This window comes from Anabrus simplex, chromosome 1 (genome assembly GCF_040414725.1).
Source record: "Anabrus simplex isolate iqAnaSimp1 chromosome 1, ASM4041472v1, whole genome shotgun sequence".
NCBI classification, from domain to species: domain Eukaryota; kingdom Metazoa; phylum Arthropoda; class Insecta; order Orthoptera; family Tettigoniidae; genus Anabrus; species Anabrus simplex.
In genome coordinates this window covers 321,870,013-321,892,901 of record NC_090265.1, presented here as the reverse complement: position 1 = coordinate 321,892,901, position 22,889 = coordinate 321,870,013, and the positions used below count along the sequence as shown (strand labels likewise).

The following is a 22,889-nucleotide window of genomic DNA, read 5'->3' as shown; positions in this document are numbered from 1 at the left end:
ATGAAACAAACAGAATTCAGCCAACTCATAATATACCCCCTTCCTTCAAAGCTTGCTCCAGTGAGTGCTTTATTTACCGCGTAGGACAGTAATAAACGACACGGGAGAGGTGTGCAAGGAGTAATGTAGGCGTTAGCGGCTATAATCGGAATTTATAATCTTGTCATTTCCTTTGTGAAAAACTATTATTACTATTATTACAAAGTATTACAACCATTCTAATGACAGTAAATAAAATGCAATGTCAATGAGATGATAAAGAATAACTAATCAAGTTTCTGACGTAAACCAGTGTGTTCATCCTCAGGTTGTACGTTAAGTCCTCAACCTCAAGACCGGTTGGATCCCCAGTATCTCCGCCATAGCTGCCTTAAGCAGCCTAGACGTTACTAAACAATTGTAGGAATTGAGGAGTGGGTTTGTTTCCCGTTGCTTTCCGTACTTGGCCAGAACGTGGTATTATTACCTATCTGCCTGCCAAGCCCACTGAAATGTACACACTGGCCGTATGGACGACACTTTTGTATTATTCGTGCCAAGGATTGGCTACATGAGTGACATTGCTCATACCTGAGACACTTTCATATTGTCAAAGCCATGGATGAGACTGAGACAGATCAATGAAGATAACAAACTTGCCCTAGCCCGCATAAAAAAGATACAGTGCACTGTAAACAATACTCTTACCAGAAATGGATCTGAGCTTATCTTCAGATTACATGCATCTGTTTTGTGCTGTTTATGATTTTAAATGTATTCACTTTCTGCCAGCGTTTTAACGTCACACTGATGCTTACCGATTTTCGGTGATGATAGTATAGGAAAGGTCTAGGACAAGGAAGCAAATATGTCCTTAATTAAGGTATATTTGCCTGATGTGAAAATGGGGAAACCACGGAAAACCATTCAGCTGAATGAAAGTTTCCAACTACATGGCTCATAGCGCGGAGACATCTCGTTTGATACTCCTTTTAATAATACCAGTATAAAACCTAGCAACTCCTTGAACAAAACTGTTAAGTTTAAATGTGTTAAATTTTGGTATAGCCGCCTCTGTGGTGTAGTGGTTAGCGTGATTAGCTGCCACCCCCGGACGCCCGGGTTCGATTCCCGGCTCTGCCACGAAATTTAAAAAGTGGAACGAGGGCTGGAACGGGGTCCACTCAGCCTCGGGAGGTCAACTGAGTAGAGGTGGGTTCGATTTCCACCTCAGCCATCCTGTAAGTGGTTTTCCGTGGTTTCCCCACTTCTCCTCCAGGCGAATGCCGGGATGGTACCTAACTTAAGGCCACTGCCGCTTCCTTCCCTCTTCCTTGTCTATCCCTTCCAATCTTCCCACCCCTCCACGAGGCCTCTGTTCAGCATAGCAGGTGAGGTCGCCTGGGCGAGGTACTGGCCATACTCCCCACTTGTATCCCCCGACCAAGAATCTGAAGCTCCAGGACACTGCCCTTGAGGCGGTAGAGGTGGGATCCCTCGCTGAGTCCGAGGGAAAAACCGAACCTGGAGGGTAAACAGATGATGATGATGATGATGATGATGATGATGAAATTTTGGTATAAGTGGAAGTGTTTAATTCGCTCTATTCTTTGTGGTATGCGTTGTACAATCTTTAATGGCTTAATATGTTATTATTATTATTATTATTATTATTATTATTATTATTATTATTATTATTATTATTATTATTATTATTATTATTATTATTAACAAATACATCGCAATTGGAAATATGCCGGTGACAATGGTCACCTACAGAAATGTGATAATAAAGTAAAGTTAAAACATGATTACCCAACAACAACAACAAGAGTACAACAAGCAATTCCATGGAAAGAAAATATTACAAGAAATACTGCCGTACTAGTTTGACATTCTAAATCCATCTTCATCATACACAAATCCACACACAACTTAAGTATTTCCAGTGCTTAACGCTACGGCTTACAACACTATACTTTGAACTTATACTAGCAACATTACAATACCGTCATATACAAATTCACACGTACCTGAAGTATTTCAGTCCGCCTCTGTGGTGTAGTGGTTAGCGTGATTAGCTGCCACCCCCGGAGGCCCGGGTTCGATTCCCGGCTCTGCCACGAAATTTGAAAAGTGGTATGAGGGCTGGAACGGGGTCCACTCAGCCTCGGGCGTTCAACTGAGTAGAGGTGGGTTCGATTCCCACCTCAGCCATCCTGGAAGTGGTTTTCCGTGGTTTCCCACTTCTCCTCCAGGCGAATGCCGGGATGGTACCTAACATAAGGCCACGGCCGCTTCCTTCCCTCTTCCTTGCCTATCCCTTCCAATCTTCCCATCCCTCCACCAGGCCCCTGTTGAGCATAGCAGGTGAGGCCGCCTGGGCGAGGTACTGGTCATTCTCCCCAGTTGTATCCCCGACCAAGAGTCTGAAGCTCCAGGACACTGCCCTTGAGGCGGTAGAGGTGGGATCCCTCGCTGTGTCCGAGGGAAAAGCCGACCCTGGAGGGTAAACAGATGATGATGATGATGACCTGAAGTATTTCAAAAGTTTACATTATGGTTTACAGTAGACTGCGCAGTCCAATTACTATTATCTTAGCATTGTAAATACAGCACGTTCATATACAGGGTGAAGCGTAATTCGCGCACTCGGGCGTCGCAGCGCCCCTTACAAATTTTCGTCTTGCGAGTATATCCGGTAGAAAACGGACGTTGAAGAGTAACAATCTGGCAACAGTGTAACCATATGTAGGGTAACTACCGCTGTCAGCACGTTTTGTTGTGCTGTACAGTTGGTGCAGTGGATAGAGTTTTTGGTTGGCATGCAGGAGGTCGATGGTTCGATCCTGGGTTGGGCGCATTTTTATTTGCTAATTTCCATCTGACATTACCTACTGTAATACAGTAAGACACCATTTCTGAGGTCACATGTATCCTACATTTACAACATTTTGTAACGCTGAAACAACAAATACCTGGTTAGACTAATAAGAAATAGACAGCTGAAACAAACAGGTTTCACATCTAGTAGATGAAGTGGTGCGAATAAATTCACGCCCACGACGTGGAAAGGACGCCTTTCAAAGCTGACCAATGAAAACGATTTCTAGGATCGTAGTATGTAAGTGCAAATGGTTTCTAGAGGACCCGCTGCAATCGCTGTTGACGATTAAGATGCCAGATACCATACCACCTGGACTACATTTACGAAATAAAAAACATACGCCTCAACCCACTATCGACCACTCGACCTCCTGCATGCTAACCCAAAACTCTGTCCACTGCACCAACTGTACAGTACGACTAACTTCTGCTGACAGAGGTAGTTACCCTACATGTGGTTACAGTGTTGCCAGATTGCTACTCTTCAACGTCGTTTTTTGCCGGATATACTCGCAAGACGAAATTTTGTAAGATACATTTTTTTTATTGCTGGCATGTGAGGAGTTGCGCTGCGACGCCCGAGTGCGCGAATTACGCTTCACCATGTATAGAAATTCGTATCGTGGATGTCGAATCACTGTCGGAGGTTCCGCGTTCACGTCTCCCTTTTCTTGTCTTCAGTGACCAGTTTTATTTGTCACTTCAGAAGATGCGTTTCGCGAGGATTAAGACTTCACATTACTTCGCGGCTCGACAGAGTACCCCTCTTTGGCGTTGTGGTCTACCCGTGAGTTCTTGACCTTTCTGTGATACATCCACTTCACAAAGCACTGCAATCGGTTCATTGACGAAGTCTTTAGTATCCATACTTCGACACCGTAAAGCAGCACACAACAGTTCACGACACGCCAACGAGTTTTCAATCGGAGGAGGACAACGATAGTGTTTTCATTCCCCGACAGAAAGTGGGGCCGGCCCCCTAAAGCGTAATGCACTCTCTCGGGCCGGGAGAAGTGTAGAGAACAGGGAGGTGTTCTGAGATGCGGAAGATGGGTAAAGGAAGATATCAGATGGAGAAGGAGGGATGGTGGCCTCTTGGGTACAGAGACGGAAATTACTGGGGATGTGTGTAGGGAGTAGAAGTTCAGAGTAGAGTGCTAGGGTTGAGATGAAGGGTTAGGAGGTGTAGGGTTACGGTGATATTGTATAAAGAAGTAGTGAGAAGTCGGATGAGATCTATTGTCGAAGGTGGTTGGAAGAGGAAACTAGTTGGGGGAAGGGGTGGACAGACGAGTTGACGAGGTGGAAATAGAAGAGAGGCTGGGGCTGGCAGGGTGCGACGACGTGTGCTGTTGGGAGGATGTCGAGGAAAAGGTTGGGGAGGGGAGCGAGAGGGTTCGACTTTGTGGTGTTGGCGGTAGATATACACTCCGCTGTTGATGAGATGCTGCACGTCATCTTCCGTGGGGAGATGGAGACGAACCAGCTATGTGGGACCAGAGCCGTTCATTATCCTGAATGCTCTGCAAGCAGGGACACCTTCTGTGTGGAGTTCTCGGAGTATGTCGTTGACGGAGAGGGCAGGATCTACGCCGTGTATTACACAACTGTGCATGGTTTGTGAAGATGGTGGTGCGGCGGCTGCTGTAGTAGTGGCAGGCGGGGCAGATACTTCTTCTTCGGCTTGTGAAGTTGGCGGTGGCTGTGGTGGCAAGAACGACCATAGTGCGGCTGTTGCGGTGGCAAATGCTGCTTCAGGTTGCGGCGGTGGCGTTGCAAAGGCGTCTTCTTTGATGGGCGAGAGGTTGATGTAGCGGGAAGGGATGGGAAGGTAACTGGGCGGTTCTGGGTTTGGTGGCGGAGGAAGTGACGTAGTCAAGATCGGTGAAGGGCGGGAATAGGTAACAGTGGTGATAGAAAGGTAAGGATGGGTAAGAGCGGAGGTCGTGGTTGTCGTGGTGGTAGTGGTGTTGAACATGGTGGTACGATGAATGTAGACTGGGGTGGTTAACATCCAGTTCGGAGTCGGCGGGAAGCGTAGAGTATAGGTGAGTAGCAGCCCGGCCGATCAAAAATAGTGAAGAGTTGCTGCGGAGGTCGATGCCGTCCAGGTGTGGAGAGGTCGATATTCGGAGGTCACGGGTGCACACAAAGTGTTTTCAGAAACCCACTCCTTGCGGTGGTGATACACCCTGGCCCCGTTCCTCTTTTAACGAACATTCTACATACAGTAGGCCTGCTTGAATTGTGACGCCTCTTAAATGCTGATTTTCTTCATCCAATGTGATAACAGCGTTCGTGACTTTCTGGTTGATGATTAGCATAATTTTTCTTTTCCTGGATCTTTATTTTAAGGTCAAACTTACTTTGCTGACTCTGTTCAGAAGTAATACTGAATTATTCTAAATTATCAGCAGCCGGGCTGAGTGGCTCAGGCGGTTGAGGCGATGGCCTTGTGACTCCAACTTGGCAGGTTAGATCCTGGCTCAGTCCGGTGGTATTTGAAGGTGCTCAAATACGTCAGCCTCGTGTCGGTAGATTTACTGGCACATTAAAGAACTCTGCGGGACTAAATCCCAACACCTCGGCATCTCCGAAAACCGTAAAAGTAGTTAGTGGGACACAAAAGCAATTATTATTATTATTAAATTATCAGCAAATATCATGGTGTCATCTATGTTCCTGATGGTGTTTATTTGCTTCCCGATATTAATTCATTTATCAACTTCATCAAGGTCAATTCGAAACATGGCTTTGGAGTATTAGTTGAAAAGGACTGGAGAAAGAGTGCAACCTTACCTCAGAACTTTCTGTGCTGTGGTCTTCTCAGTAACGTCGTCTCCGATTGTGAGCTGTTTGCTTCCAGTGACTTCTTGATGATGTTCACATCTTTACTCTAAAGGCCAATATCTTTAAGCTGACGTAGAAGAATACCATGTTTAACGTAGTCGAAACGCTTTTTCATTATCTTTGAAGTAAGCTAATGTTGGTCAAGGAATTTTAAAATAAAGCTTGGTTAGACATCAGGAAGATCCTAGTACCAAGACCGTTTCTAAACTCAAAGTGAATTTCACCTTCGTTAGAAATTTAAAAAATCTTGAGCTGAGAACAAGAACAACTCCCACTTTATAAATTATGGTTGAATAACGACTCTATAATACTTACCCCCTGTTGAACTTAGATAAAAATTGCGAATTAGACGCTAGTTCTTGTCCTCATTTTAATTGCGCTAATACCGTTTATTACCGTTGGTGATTATTTGACGGCATTTCTCCTACAACCCTTATAATCCAGATATTAACAGAACAATTTGAAGAATTTTTTCAATATTTGACCCCAAAATGTGGAATAAAATATCCATTGGATAGCTAGATCTTTATGAAACATATCCAGTTGTACAACTGACATGCCTTCGGAATCCTTCTTATGGAGTGAATAGTATATTTTACAATTATCTTTCAATGCTACGATAATCCGATAGGCAACTATTGTTCATCGAATTCGTTTGAGTGAAATCAGAGTTCGTAAATGATAACTAGCGCAAGTTATTTTACTACTGGTCGATACAGATTTAATAAGACTGCTGCATGGTTCTAGGGGCTGCCTAGCCGAGGCGGTAAAGGCGTGCTTCGGGAGGTGCATATGGCCCTGAGGTTCACTCAGCCTACACCAAAAATGAGTACCAGGTTAATTCCTGGGGGCAAAGGCGACCGGGCGTAGAGCTAACCACTCTACCCCATCACGTGCCGAGGTTAACAATGGTGGAAGCCTTTACCTTCCGCTCCTCCGAGGGCCTGCATGGCCTGCACGGAGGTGACTTTGCTTTCCTTTGCTGCATTGTACTTTGTTATATAAAACTAATCAAGAGATTATAAATTCCAGTTTACTTTAGACGAAATGAGTTTCCAAAGCCCTCCCTCCTCACGGCTACTGAGCGCCTTTAGGGGATAATAAACCTCACAGAAAATTAAAATAATGCTGTCATGTTTTGATTCATCATCTCTGTTCAGCAAAAAAACATTCGTCCTCGCTACCGGAGGTGGTGTAGTTCGAAAGGAGGCGAGCTGCCAACGTCAGTAGTGTTGTTTGTTAGACGCTGTCCTTTTGATCCCAAGATAGACTGTTCGATCCTGGCTGAGACCGATGACATTTGGGAGTGTAGAGTATAAATGCGAACTCCGTGTCGTTGGCTTCCAGTGCGCTAAATAACTTCTGCGGGACAAAATTCAGACAGCCCCGGCGTCTCTCAAAATCTACAGCAAGGACGACCGATCCGGCTTCGAATGTTCTCCTCAGAAATTACGTAGTGTCAGCTTTTGAGTATCCAGTCTTAAATCAGCAGGTAAGCAACTATGCTTTTTCTTCACTTTCTTCAGCCCATTCCAGCCATTTTCGGTCTCTGAAGCCATCCTTAATATATTTATTCTTGATGAAAAACCGGATGTTATTTGCTCAATGTCCCTTCAATTTATTGCTGGAGAACAGGAGTTCGAGAAGTACCTTAATAGATGCGTAGAGGAAAATGGAAGAATATAGCTTGAAGCAGTCGTTCGTGGCTTGCCCAATAGAGCACATACAGTATATCTTACTTCGACGAGTTAAAGAGCCTATTTTGTTATCATCCACGTGAAGTTAGGTGGCGCAGAAAACGTACAGTTAAAGTAGAGAGAACTGTTCTTTCCACACTACCTTTAAGCCCCAGGTGTATGTCAGTCTAACTTCAAAATGACCTATACATACTGTAGAATGCGGTTACTGTGGTGATGCTGGAGAGTGGGGGATTGTTTAGGTAGCCTGGTTTGTGAAATTTAATCGGTGAAAGAAGCGCTGTACAAACTTCATAATCCGCTGGAGAAAAGAGAAAGCAGGACTTCTTTTTAATCCTCAGATTACCTTCATAAGAGAGCATACAATAGCTGAGTGGTGTTTATCCAGCGAGAGTCGCACAATTCCGAAGCTTAGGAAGTAATGAGTAAAATGAAATCAGCTAGCGCCCAGCTCATATCCTTCGTCCTCTTCCAAGTGGTGGAGTATTAATTGATTTTTACAAAGTTTTATCCTTACTAACAAGTAAAATTCGGTTTCCTTCATCGGCGTGCCAGATTTCGACAACTCTCTAGAAACGGAGAGAAGTTACTATAAGACAACGTGTTCTTAATGAGCGCGGGTGACTATCTTATATTAATAATGTCGCAAGGGACACAGTGACAATATAATTTACTCAGTGAACTTTAGATTAATTCGCATGCATGAGAAACCTCTGTCGCATTTTTACAAATCAGTTTACAGAGCCTTTATTTTAGTAAATTAGTAACACAAGGCAGTCTCGTTGTGCTATTATTTTTTCTACTTCTCTCTGTTTTCTGGCAAAGTAAGTTTAATTCCTCGCAAGCGAATGTGTATGCGCACGCGTGTGCGAGTGGTTATGAACGAGTATGATCTCGGAAGAGTGTGTAGCCTTGAAGACGATAGTCTGTGAACGTGTCCATAGAATTTCAGTCTTCGTTTCCTGCTGTCTGCGGTGAGGTTGGGCAGTCTTCCCATAGCTTTGCGTGATTTGAATTTATACCCTTCTTCATTTTTCTCTGGGCCGAGAAATAATAATAATAATAATAATAATAATAATAATAATAATAATAATAATAATAATAATAATAATAATAATAATAATAATAATAATAATAATAACCCTGTTATAAAAACTGTTATATATCGGATCATTATTTTGTTAATCAATTTACTGAATAATGTACTCTATTCTCATTGCTGTCATTTTACTAACAGCAAAAGTAACATTTACCAATAAAGTTCGGTGACAGTCTTTTAATTCAGTATGTCCATTATACATAATGTTGTGCAAGGCAGTTTGTTTGTTCTTTCATCAGGAAGTCCAGAGTCCATTACATGTTGTTTCAGCAACACAGAGTTTATCTCTTTAATGAAATTTCAGTTGGCGTTTTGTATTTAAACTTTGTGCCTACAGATTTAAAAGTACATCAAGTGTTTAAGCAAAGGCACATTCATCCTATGGGAATTAATACATTTTTGTCGGGATGCCTAGCACCCTCCTAAACACAGAGAGGAATCATTTTAAAAAGTGATCATAACAGAAGAAAAAAAAGAAAAAGGGGGAATTTTTTGTCATAGCTCTTAACCTTAGCAATACCAACGGCGGGGGAGGGGGAGGGGAGGGGTTTGCTGAAGAGCCCACTAAGAACCTTTTTTTTACTTTATTCTTAATCACAAGTGATTTATATGGATATATTATTAATAGATTTGATTCATCCAAAAATTCAGAAAGAGTAATTGATTCCAGAACTAGTTAAGATTGCTAAAGATCGCTTTTACTATACCCATTTTTACATGTACTTCAGTTAGTAAATATGAACTTGCAGTACTCAACGTCTCAGCATATTACATACGAATTCACGGGGGTGAGGTTCTACTGTCATCTCTTTTTGCTTTTCGGGGCCATCCGCTGAATGTCTTCCAGATGACAACCAAGTCTTCACTTGTGGTAGTGGGTCAAATTGCTGGAGTGGGATCTCGTAATACTATTAATAACATTAAATCTGTTAGTGTTTCACTAAACGAGCACTTCGAATAGGAGTCACAATTTCATTCATTGAGCTGAGGGCTCACTCACACTCTGCTTTGCATACTGCAATAGATTGGTGTTGACTGCTGACAAAAGGGAGGGGATCCTCTGGTTTGTTCTCTTCACTTTTGTCTTCCTTGTACTGAAAGCTCTGTAAGCTCTAATTATTTTGGTTGAATCTTGAATATTAAGTTGAACACACAAGTAATTGACACTAATCTCTACTTGTCATTCAGGTGGATACAGAACATGTAAGGGATTAATGAGATTATCATAAATATTATAATTTTGTCCTTTATAAGATAACTGTTTTGCCAGCTCCAAATTGACTACCAGACTTCTGTAAAACTCTCAATCATTAGTGGACTCAGTCAGAATTGATAAAATATGCATGATACAACATGCTCCGTGTGTGCTGACACATGCTAGCGTGCATGGTATAAAAATGAATAGCAGGAATCGCAAAATGATAGGGTTGGTGTCCTGAAATGTAGAGATAAAATCTGTTACTGGTACCGAATACTGGCGAGAAATGACCCAATTAACCCCCTCCCTTTTTATTTTTTGAAGGGACGTTTGACATATGGGACGTGCAGTGATAGCTACCTCTTATCAAGCGACGTCTTTCTTTAAAATAATACCCAGTTACCACTACAAAAATGAAAACAAAATGCAGTAGAGTCACGAGCGTATGAGTGAAGGCGAGTGGTGGGGACATCAGCTCGGAGCGGCAGGTAAGAGCTCAACACGAGCTCTTGCTCTCAGAGCCATGACTTGTGCATCTCTGGTTTACAGTACAAGTCTCAAACGCAGGCAGGCTCTTCCAGGACACACATGTGTACGCAGCATTCGCTGTCCAGGCAAGCACACAGCTAGACACAAGTACCAATACAGTTGTCCAGATTCAAGGCAGTTTTTACCTCCACCACTCTCCTGGCTCCATAAACAGTCCCAAGGAGCGATGCGTCATGGCTAGAGCCCTGCGCGGATATACAAAATAATATCCGCATCCGCTCTTCCTTCATCCGCACCCGCATCGACATCCACAAATGGTTATCCGCATCCGCAAACGGTTATCCTCAGATATGATAAATATTTACCTACAGTATATGACACCCACGATATTGAAACGGGTAGATCTGTTTTAACATAATGCAATAGACCTGACACGTGGCACCACAACCCCTACAGTCACAGGTTTATGAGGGATTTTCTCTTGCGACAACTACCGGCGTATTGACCTTTGTTCCTTCGGGCAGGAGCCAGTTAGTCTTAGGTCAGATTTACGGCTTTATGATCTCAAGGCTCTGTATATCACCATTCTCCCATTGCAATGTCAAGGGTCGCCTAACTACAAGCAAAAGTAAGAGTATACCTGGTCTGGCCCCGCAGTGTAGGGGGCAATGCGTCCGCCTGTCACCCGGCGGTCCCGCGTTCGATTCCCGGCCGGGTCAGGGGTTTTTAATTGCAAATTATTAATATCCCTGACCTGGATACTAGGTGTTTGTATCGTCCTTAATTCAACACTTTACACTTCTGCAATGTCCAATTACACGCAGGTTTATAACATATGGTGCAAATTAGGGACAAAAGATCTTCCTAGGTCGACGCCCCGAATAAATAGCATTAAAAAAAGAGTATACCTGAGTGAAAATCAATAAACATCTTTATTTAGAAATTATCAGCAAAATTATCCGCACTGGCATACAGTTTGTATCCGCCAAGACACTAACTTTGCATCCGTGCAGGGCTATAGTCACGGCCAGTGTTAGGACGGTGTAATAGCTGGAACTATTACATGTTTTACAAAGAAAGAAATGATGGACAAAGTGCAGTGTACGGTGCATAAAACAATGAATAATAATTTACCAAGCATTATTTCCAAATAATGTTATCCCAATCGTTCAACGTTTACTGATTTCGATCGGCGTTTGCGGGCGACAGATTCGTTCTAAGCCGATAGATATATTATTTATCATTCATCAGTCCAGAGGCTGACTGAATCCAAAAAAGGCCGCCTGTGTACGTAATATGCCTACAAGAGGACCTATATAATCATACGTACAGAGTACTACCAAGTGAATGTGGAAGGAATGGGTCAACTCACTTGCTCCGCAGTTGTGGTTAGCATTTCAAGATTACTCATTCGTGTTCAAACGGTGAACAATAGACAAGATGATGATGATGATATATTGTTTTTACGTCCCACTAACTTCTTCTACTGTTTTCAAAGATGCCGCTGTGCAGGAAGTTTGCTCCGCAGGAGTTATTTTACGTAAACCTACCGACACGAGGCTGACTTATTTGAGCACTTTCAAATACCAGTGGACTGAGCCGAGATCAATCCCGTCAATTTGAGATCAGAAGGCTTGCGTTCTACCATCTGAGCCACTCAGATCTTAAACACCGTGCATTGAATCGCCCTCGTATAAATGGAAAAGAGCTGGTAAAGGTAAAGGATATATGAACAGAAGTTTCACTTTCCAAATAATTGATATCCATTCTTCACGTATTATTTTCAAAAATATAGTTAAATTGATCCGCTCCTTCGTAAGTTTCTCAGAGAAGACGCCAAATCTATCTTGTGCCCGTACCTGGGCTTGTCTCCACTCCAATCATCTCCCATCCAGTACTCTCCTCACATTCTTTCAAAAAGAAATTCCAAGTTGTATTAATGTAGCTGTGTATTTTTCCAGGCCCTAGCTCTATGTCCTGTGCCTGCACACCATGGGCACCACCAACAATAACAAGACGGAGGCCGGTCGCGGGGAGGACAATGTGCACGCTCGCGCTACACCGATTCAAAACTTCTTCAGCGGCAGCTGCGTTCTGGTCACCGGCGGTACGGGATTTGTGGGCAAGGCACTGGTCGAGAAGTTGCTCCGCTCCTGCCCAGACCTCAGGACGATATACCTTCTCATCAGACCGAAGCGGGGGATGGACGTGGCTTCCCGTCACAAGGAACTTCTCAAGCACCCTGTAAGTTATCTCTCATATTATGTTGTTTGGTGTTTCATTTAGGGAGATAGGCACACTGTGGTCGACAAACCAGTGCACTCACTACGTATACAAAATCAGTGATTATTTGTGAACTTTATGTATTTATTTGAGATTACGATCGGCAGTGAATCAGCCACAGATTGAGGGAGATACAGAATTACTGGTACACTATCCTGGTTAACGAGCAGCACATCAAGCTATTCAGGCTCGCGTCACCTACCCCCATCCTCGTCGGAGGATGTACCTTCCAAGTGCTGCTCCAGGCTAGCAATAGCAACACGAAATTATTACCCAGTTCCGAACAATGTGTTGGAGCCACTCTTCCTTGTACGCTCCTGTAATCATACGATTGTTAACCAGAAATCTGAATGGGCACGCCGGACTACCCTTATGAACGCAGCAATAATAATAATAATAATAATAATAATAATAATAATAATAATAATAATAATAATAATAATAATAATAATCGCATGGCTTCTGCTATAGTGTGCAGACATTTTAATCTAGGCTTCGTGGTCAACATTTGGATGGATAAAGAAGGAGAGGAAAGAAACTGGCTATCGTACCAGAAGTAAACTCTGCCTTAGGATACCTGATCAGACGTTCTTGGCCTAGGTGGGAGCACCGAGTACGTCAACGAGCAACGGATCTCACTTGGCATGGCTGAGCTTTTGTCGAGTGAACATGAAATGTGTCACCAGAGATCTTTTACATACCTATGTCGTACGACATGGAGCGTCAAATGGGCTTTCTTTTCCACCCGTCAAATATCCGTGTTTGAACCCGCGATCTTGGGATAATCACAACCATCACGGCATAACTCGAGTGTGAGGCTCCAACTGACCCGCAGTGTCAACACTCCAAACATGTATCATCGTGAACTGTCCAGTGAAATAACTTCTCATCAACATACACATGCTATACTCTCAATCTAATAAAATTCATTCTCTCACCCGCAATGTTTCCAATCCGCGATGTTTTCGTCTCGTAAAGATACAGAATAAAATTCAATTTACAATAATTATCATCTTTACCGTGTTATTTTTATCGTTATCATTATTATAACTTTTACCGGGCCGAACATTATTTCACTGGTTTTCATTGTAATATTTACTTTTTTCTTTAAAGGAATTTAAACACAGTTTAACATCACGCGCGCCGACATAAATAACAGACAATACGCCTCTACAATGGAATAACGACAAAACATTCATCGTCATCGCAACATACTTAATTCTACACAAGCCACATATACAACGCGGCATGTTGTAATTTATTAATTCGTTTAAAGGGTCAAGCATTTACATCTCTAACTACAAAAACATACTATTTGAATTAGTCCTGTAATTGTGCCGCTTGACGTGGCGTTGTCTTGGCTACGTCTTTCACGCCAGCAAACTCTGAATTTAGCCCCTCATAATGGTAGGAGGCATTCTTCCCTTAAATACTACCCTGTCATTACATTGACTCTGCACTCGTCTTGAAGCAACACACATTAATTGTCTTGAAATAATTAACCTAGTAAGAAATTTTATTATATACATATACACAAAAATTAAACCACACAGCCTCGTGTCGAGTATTCAACTGATGCAGTTTGTGGAAAATTCCCACCTCCTCTACACCAGATGTTCCACAGGTGTGAATGACTGTGAAACAAATTATGTTATCTCTGCCAGACCCAACAGTTCTCCCTTACAAATTATCAAAATAACCTTGTCCGCAGTTTAGAATTGTGTAATTCTTATGTATTCCTTTCAGTATTGAGTAATTAACGGCAGTTTTTATCCTGTTGGGGCGTTTTAGGATAAGAATATAGTACGACTAACTAGTATTGTAGTGTAGTAGTACATTCATTACCTTATTGCCGTGCGATATATGTGTACTATTCTAGACAATATTCCTTTCCTTACATTTTTTTGCACATAGCAAGATATTTTAATTTTCCTTTCATTTTTCCGTAAAGAATGGCTAAGGAGTGCAATTGTAGGAACCGTGAATGAGGCCAGGTATTAAGGAATATGAGGGAAGAGTTGGAGAGTTTGAGGGAGAAAATTGGGAATCTCTCAGAAGACAGGAAGGAAGATGGGCCTCCCTCGAACGATGTGCAGGATACAGTAGGCGTAAAAGAGGGATGGGAAAGAAAGAGGGGAGTTGTAGAAGACAGGTCATCTAATGTTTTAAGGGGAAGGAGATTGCAGGCTAAGGGATCACAATTCAGGACAGGTGTCTGGGAGAAATCGGTACGAGTCACTGCAGGTAGAACAACGGAGGGATGACGAGGAACAGGGAACTGTTGCTGAGAAGTGTGGAAGTAGGAGGAAGGGAAAAGGTAGGAAAGGGAAATGTAGGTTATAGGATAGGGAAACACTGACGGAACAGGGTCAGGGGAGGGAGAAAAGGGAGGAGAAAGTAGATTCTGCAGCTGTCAGGAAAGATAGGGCTGACCAGGAGGGGAGGATCTCAGATGAGATGGGTAGGATTGAGGCTCTGGTCATGGGGATTCCACTGTTAGACATGTGGGGAAAGTGTGTGGAGGAAAGGGAACCACGGTGGAGTGTTATCCAGGAATTAGGTTGAGGCAGATGTAGAGGAAAGTGGAAGAGAAGGAAGAGGGAAAGGGGAAGGTGGTAGTGTTTCACGTTGGAACCAACAACGTGAGACAAGCAGGTATAAGTACCAACATACTTGGAGATGTGTGGGATCTGGTAAATGCAGCAGTGTGAAGTTTAAGGAAGTGGATATTGTTATCAATGGAATAGGCATTCTGTGTAGGATGGGTATTGACTGGAAGGTGATTGGGGATTTAAATGAGACTATGGAGTGGGACCACCAAACGTAGCATTAACACCAGGCTGAAAGAACATAAACGTCATTGTCGTCTCATCCAACTGAAAAATCTGCAATGGCGGAACAAGCCTTCCCTTTTTTCGATTTTGAATTAACTTTGAGGAAAATATGGTTCTGCCAGTATCATGCGCGTCCCTGCCGGAAAGCTGTGAAGATCAAGAAACATGATAACTATTTCAACAGAAAAGAAGAAGGGCTGCCGATTAGCAGAGTTGGCGACCGTGATTCGCCTCCAGATGACGAATAATAACCGCACTAAATCATAATGCACAAGTCCTGAAAACACCAGTCTAAAAATGATATGAGTGTTCTAAAAAATAAATCTTTCGCCACGTGTATCTTTCATTTTCGAGTCATGGAATGCCGGAATTCGATCTTGTTACATTAGTTAGGCACAGGAGCCATTTGCCTAATGAGTTGGGAGATATAGCTGTTTGGTAATATAGTCTGAATTCATATTAAATTGATATTATTTTCTCATATTGTGCTTTAAAAATGTTATTGGTGTTGGTATAAGTTTGGTAACTTGGTAACTTATATATGCGAATCATTTTCGTGAACCTTGATCAATAGTGAACCAGTGATTGTGTCGGCTACTAGATCCCAATATCGCGAGTTCAAACCTGGTAGAGGTAACCGGATTTTGGAAGGGCGGAGATAAGTCTATATCTATCATCCATGTCGTAAGATGATATGAGTAAAGGAGTGGAATCGGAGGTAAGGCTTTTTGCGGATGATGTTATTCTCTATAGAGTGATAAATAAGTTACAAGATTGTGAGCAACTGCAACGTGACCTCGAAAATGTTGTGAGATGGACAGCAGGCAAGGGTATGTTGATAAACGGGGTTAAAAGTCAGGTTGTGAGTTTTACAAGTAGGAAAAGTCCTCTCAGTTTTAATTACTGCGTTGATGGGGTGAAAGTTCCTTTTGGGGATCATTGTAAGTATCTAGGTGTTAATATAAGGAAAGATCTTCATTGGGGTAATCACATAAATGGGATTGTAAATAAAGGGTACAGATCTCTGCACATGGTTATGAGGGTGTTTAAGGGTTGTAGTAAGGATGTAAAGGAGAGGGCATATAAGTCTCTGGTAAGACCCCAACTAGAGTATGGTTCCAGTGTATGGGACCCTCACCAGGATTACCTGATTCAAGAACTGGAAAAAATCCAAAGAAAAGCAGCTCGATTTGTTCTGGGCGATTTCCGACAAAAGAGTAGCGTTACAAAAATGTTACAATGTTTGGGTTGGGATGAATTGAGAGAAAGAAGAAGAGCTGCTCGACTAAGTGGTATGTTCCGGGCTGTCAGCGGAGAGATGGCGTGGAATGACATTAGTAGACGAATAAGTTTGAATGGCGTTTATAAAAGTAGGAAAGATCACAATATGAAGATAAAGTTGGAATTCAAGAGGACAAACTGGGGCAAATATTCATTTATAGGAAGGGGAGTTAGGGATTGGAATAACTTACCAAGAGAGATGTTCAATAAATTTCCAATTTCTTTGAAATCATTTAGGAAAAGGCTAGGAAAACAACAAATAGGGAATCTGCCACCTGGGCGACTGCCCTAAATGCAGATCAGTATTGATTGATTGATTGATTGATTGATTGATTGATTGATTGATTGATTGATTGATTGATTGATTGATTGATTGATTGATTGATTGATTGATTGGTACACAAAAGATCTCTGGTAACACACTCGGTATTTACTGAAATAACTAATTGAAATTCAGGTCGTTCAATAGAGTTCCGGTTTCTCTACCATCTGGTAGAGTACAATAGAACCCCGAAACTGACTTTCAGGCAGACTAAATGGCGTCAAATAAGAGAGCCTGCTCATGGTAGCCGATGATTATATTAAATGTGTAATATTTTCTCTTAAAGTAATATTTTACCCATTTTTCAATCGCCTAAATGCTTATTAGGTCAATAAAAGAACGAATGCATCTTTACCCGTTTTAACATCTAATTGTCGTACGTTTGTTAGAAATACATTCTGATTTAGCCCCAGGGTGGTTCACAGGACAAGGTATACTTCACCACATCACAAATTGATTGCGCTGGTTGCATAAAGATCTGCGTGAAGGCGTTTGAGGGAGCAGATTAGGCAACTGCAGTCCTACAACGTGTTCATGTAACACGCACTGCTGCTTCCGGCAGTTATCCCACACCCTGATAGTGGCTTTACGTCGCACCGACACACATAGTCTTATGGCGACGATGGGATAGGAAAAGCCTAGGAGTTGGAAGGAAGCGGCCGTGGCCTTAGTTAAGGTACAGCCCCCCAGCATTTGCCTGGTGTGAAAATGGGAAACCACGGTAAACCACCTTCAGGGCTGCCGGCAGTGGGATCCGAACCCACGATCTCACGGATGCAAGCTCACAGCCGCGCGCCTCTAACCGCACGGCCTACTCGCCCGGTAAACTCTCTTAGGATCCACGGCCAAACTATTGGTTTCCAAGGTTAATTATCTTCCTCTATTAGCTCATTTAATTCCACTACCGAGACAAATGTTACCAGACATTTCATATTCTGAGAGGTGAGGCAAGTTAAGTAAAAATGAAATGGTTATGGTCTGAACATATACTGAAAAGTTTGAGATCTAAGAGTGGTGTAAGGTGTATGATCAGAGGAAAGCGGTTTTTGTTCTTCTTCTTGTTGTTGTTTTAAGGGGCGTAACATCGAAGGTCATTGGCCGGGTTTTGTTCTTCTTCTTGTTATTGTTTTAAGGGGCCTAACATCGAGGGTCATTGGCCGGTTTTTGTTCTTCTTCTTCTTCCTCTTCTTCTTGTTTTAAGGGGCCTAACATCGAAGGTCATTGGCCGGTTTTTGTTCTTCTTCTTGTTGTTGTTTTAAGGGGCCTAACATCGAGGGTCATTGGCCGGTTTTTGTTCTTCTTCTTATTATTATTATTATTTTAAGGGGCCTAACATCGAAGGTCATTGGCCGGTTTTTCTTCTTCTTCTTCTTCTTCTTCTTCTTCTTCTTCTTCTTCTTCTTCTTCTTCTTCTTCTTGTTTTAAGGGGCCTAACATCGAAGGTCATTGGCCGGTTTTTGTTCTTCTTCTTCTTGTTGTTGTTGTTGTTTTAAGGGGCCTAACATCAAAGGTCATCGGCCGCTTTTTGTTCTATTCCCATTCTGAGCTGTCGATTTGTTTATTATATTGACAGTTTCTCTTTAGTTGGCACTGTTTTCAAAATACGCTTGCATATGTTTATATAAGAACATTTAATAATAGAGAGTTATATCACTAATGAGGTAGTAAGTTTTTTCTCAGACTGTTGTCACTAGAGCTGGGAAGTAATTGAGTAAAGTAACTTTTACAGTACGTGTAATAGTTACTTTTCACAAAATGTAACTTTTATTCGCAATTTTAAAAACATCGTCACATTCTAGTAATCGATGTACATCGTTTGGAGAGTTTGGCAACTTTGGAACCCCAGCATTCGCAGACCTCATGCCAAGGGTGTAAAGTCAAAGATAGGACGCGCACTCTTTCATTTAGTCACAGCTTCTTGTCATTACTTGTTGAGGTTTAGATAATTGTATACCACGACTCTGCGAGTTTGCATATGGTCGATAATGGAACCGGAATAAACACGTGACGGTGGAGGGCTTAAGGAATTTCCATTCCCCAAATTGAATAAACATTTTGAATTAATTGGCTCTCAAAATAATGAGAACATGAATGTGAAATGCAAAGTTTGCTTGGGAGCAATCATTCTGAAAGTTCCAAGGTATCATGCTTAGTCTCACTTAGAGATGATAGTCATTTAATGTTTCTGTGCTTAAAGAAACTCAAAATGAAGTAATGTATTTTTCCTTGCATATTGTGGTGTAATTCTAGCCCCATGAGAAGAAGAGTCAGTGATTTTCTAAAGACTGGCATTCTGTGAAGTAATTGTAATTTTACTTTTGTTGAAAAAGTAATTTATAACTGTAATTGAGTAACATATTTCTCAGGTAACTGTAATTCAGCCCAGATACGTTTATTTTGTACTTTTCCCGTCAGTGATTGTCATTAAATAGAACATGAATCTCCAATAACATTAAAGGTTGCAATTTTTATTTCTGATATTCTCATATCTTGTGGTTCTTCAGCTGCTTTCTAGTCTAACTTGAGTCCCTTATATATTATTTTTAATTGTAGAGACCAACACTCATAATATATCTTACTTTCCAGGTCTTTGATCGCATACGCTCCGAATGCCCAGCTGTGTTTAGCAAGATTGTAAGTGTCAACGGAGATGTGTCAGAACCTGGACTGGGGCTAAGTCCCATTGACCGCCAACAATTGGTGGAGCAGGTGAATGTAGTATTCCATTCTGCTGCCACAGTGCGTTTTAATGAGAAACTCAAGGCTGCTGTGATCCTGAACACACTAGGCACACAGCGCGTCATTCAGCTTTGTCGGAGCATGCACAAATTGCAGGTGAGTAAGAAGATAAAATTATATAATTGTTGCCCTTTTTTTTTTCCTTTCAGTGGTTGAAATGAAAAGAAGTGGGTTGGCAGTCTCTTTCTGAATTGTTCATTAATCCATCGGTGAGTTAGCTCAGGGGCTGGTTGGATTTTGAACGGCACTTCTGATGGTTATCTGGTAATAAGGATACTTCAAAAACTCAAGGATATACTATGACAGGGTACCAGATAAAGTGTGGTAGTTTTTACTATTGCTCTCCTCAATAAGCCTGAAACTGCTATTGCAGCAATACTGGGTTACATTTTTATCTAGCCTGTGCCAGGGATGGATGTAAAATACTGCATCTTTAAAGAGACACTAATAGGTGCTGGTGAACTAACACTAATCTCAAATTATCCAAATGTCAATATTTCACTTAACTGACCAAAACAGAGCTATTATAACAACTATAAAGCTTTTCCCCTCTGAATGTCCAGCACATTAAATTATGTTTTAAAATGTGATGTGGCATATTGTGTCATTATCCAGGTTTCCTTACAAAGACCTCAGTACTAACACAGTCTAATACATACAGTCGCGAAGCTCTGATGATATTTTTCATCCGATGCGACTACAGCTCTCCAAACGGCGAGGTAGAGGCAACTTGCTAGCAGACAAAAGGGAACGAATTACCACTACAGTCTAAAATGGTCATAACTTCTGAACCATTCATGCAAATAATGTCCTGGCAAGGTTATTGTAATCCTTATGAAATAGTGGAGGAGGTCAAACAATTTATTTCGATGAGGAGTTCGAGGATAATATCGAAATATTTATTTAATCTATATGAATTACTTTTCTTTACCGCGGACTATAACATAAAGTCGCTTCTAGAGGGCAACCAGTTCGAAATAGGTATATACCATCGCGGACTTTTTTTTGTAGAGCTTTCTATGCTCTACAATTCTTACGCTTATACTTGGGGTCTATCGTTGACAGTTCAGGCAGCGTAAGCCAAGAATGCAAGCGACCGACCGACATCGAACCTGCCAAGTTGGGCTAAAAAGGCCAGCGCAGCGCTCTACCATGGTGTCTGTTAGGGGCTGCCTGGCCGAGGCGGTAAAGGCGTGCTTGGTTCGCCCGGAAGGACGTGGGTTCGAATCCCCATTAGGAAGTTGTAAAATTTAAGAAACGAGATTTCCAGTTCCGGAGGTGCACATGGCCTTGAGGTTTACTCAGCGTACACCAAAAATGAGTACCAGGATAATTCCTGGGGGCAAAGGCGGCCGGGTGTGGAGCTAACCATCAAGTGCCGTGGTTACAGATAGTGGAAGCCTTTACCTTCCAACCCCCCAAGGGCCTTCATGGCCTGTACGGAGATGACTTTGCTTTTTTCTTATTAGTGTCTGTTGGCAGGCATTTCTGATTATATTTTTACCAGGATAGAAATTGAGCTTTTACCATTTTGTTGGTTCTATTTATCTGTGGGCCATGCTTTTTTCTTGTTTTAAGTTTTGTGTGTGTAGAACTGTAGAACTATGTTAATTTTTTCATCATTTATGAACCCTTTCTTTATGCTCAGGGGTTTCATGGGTATGATCGCAGTTTTCTTACAGACAACTTTTTGGAGACTGGTAATCTAGACATGAAATTCTTCCAAGTCAAGGGCAAAAAGAGCTAAATTGTCTTCAAATCCCAGGAAGTTTATTCGTATTGAGGGTTTTGCTCCAACTTTAATAATATTTTTTTAAGGCAATCCATACTGTTTAGGTGCATTATTTCTATAAATTCTATTGCAAACCTGTTCAAGGAACAGATTTTTATTCCTTTTGTCCCCCATGATCATTCTGAATAATATGCATCCCAATTAGTTGAGAGTCTACTGTACTGTAGAATTGTTTCGCTGAACTTAAAATGTAATATGCTTTACAGGCATTTGTCCACGTTTCAACTGCCTACTCGAATGCAGACAAGACAGATGTTGGTGAACAAGTTTACCCTCCACCTGCCGATCCAGAACGTGTGATACAGTGTTGTGATGCACTGACGGACGATGCCCTGGAAGTGGTGGCTCACAGATTACAAGGGCGACACCCAAATACATACACACTGACTAAGGCAATGGCTGAATGGATAGTTGCAGAGGAGGCAGACAATCTACCAGCTGCTATTGTTCGACCTTCCATAGGTTAGTACTGACTGTTTGTAGTCTGTGAAGTAGATTTTATATGTGAATTGAAGATCTAGTTTAGATTTTCATGATGAGTTCTTAAATATCTCTGCATTTTGATTTATCACTAGATGAACATTTTGGGTAGCTTATTGCAGCAATGAGACAGTTAATATTTTTTTTCTTATAATTTACCATCAGACTAATATTTTGGGTAACTAACACCAAAGAGCATGCCAAAAGTTGACTCATTACTACAATGAAGCATTTACATTCATGTTGTCTGTAATTTATGTACATCCCTGGAAGAGGTATGCATCCCCAGTCTCTGATCAGGTAGAACTACAAGAGCAATACACTCTTACTGTATTTACATTTGCTATGTATGAAGTGCATTATCAGAGTTTCAGCAATTTTCTATCAAAGCTTAACAACCATTATGCTCTTAATTTTTATGTAAAGTATATTTCAAATTAAGGATATGCATTTGTGAAATTGGACAGCAAAACAGTGAGAACTTTTTAAATTTTGAAAAAATGTAGTTGAAGATATATGTTCAACAGTCTTTATTATTTAACGTTAAGAATTTCATTCTTAAGTTCCGTATTGAATTAAGATTCACTTTAAAGAAAGGATGATAAGTTCCACCTTTTCAGTACTATATATTGCGTGAAGGTTTTACATTTCTGTTAAAATATCACGATTTTTGTACATTTGGTACCGGTTTCGACAAGATTCTCTGTCATCATCAGCCAAGGACAATTATACAAAGACAAATTACAGAATGTAAAACCTTCACGCAATATATAGTATTGAAAAGGTGGAACTTATCATCCTTTCTTTAATGTGAGTCTTTATTATAATAAAGGATGAATTTGGTATATTGCTACGAATAAGACATTGGCTGTTTTACTGAACTAACTTAATCAAGGATGACCCAGTTAGCGCACACACATACGTGACAGTAAATGACAACACTTCACTATATTACTGGCT

General features: G+C 41.5%; 1 protein-coding gene across 2 annotated transcripts in view; it reads left to right on the top strand.

Moving 5' to 3' along the window:
- Nucleotides 1-22,889, top strand: part of LOC136856750 (putative fatty acyl-CoA reductase CG5065) — a 616,710-nt gene that overhangs the window by 556,638 nt on the left and 37,183 nt on the right. For both annotated transcript variants that reach the window (XM_067134841.2, XM_067134842.2), the window contains 3 exons: nucleotides 12,160-12,442; nucleotides 19,505-19,753; nucleotides 21,656-21,911. In XM_067134841.2, the coding sequence (XP_066990942.1) occupies nucleotides 12,191-12,442; nucleotides 19,505-19,753; nucleotides 21,656-21,911 (757 nt within the window). In that variant the 5' untranslated portion in view covers nucleotides 12,160-12,190. The remainder of the gene's footprint in view (nucleotides 1-12,159; nucleotides 12,443-19,504; nucleotides 19,754-21,655; nucleotides 21,912-22,889) is intronic.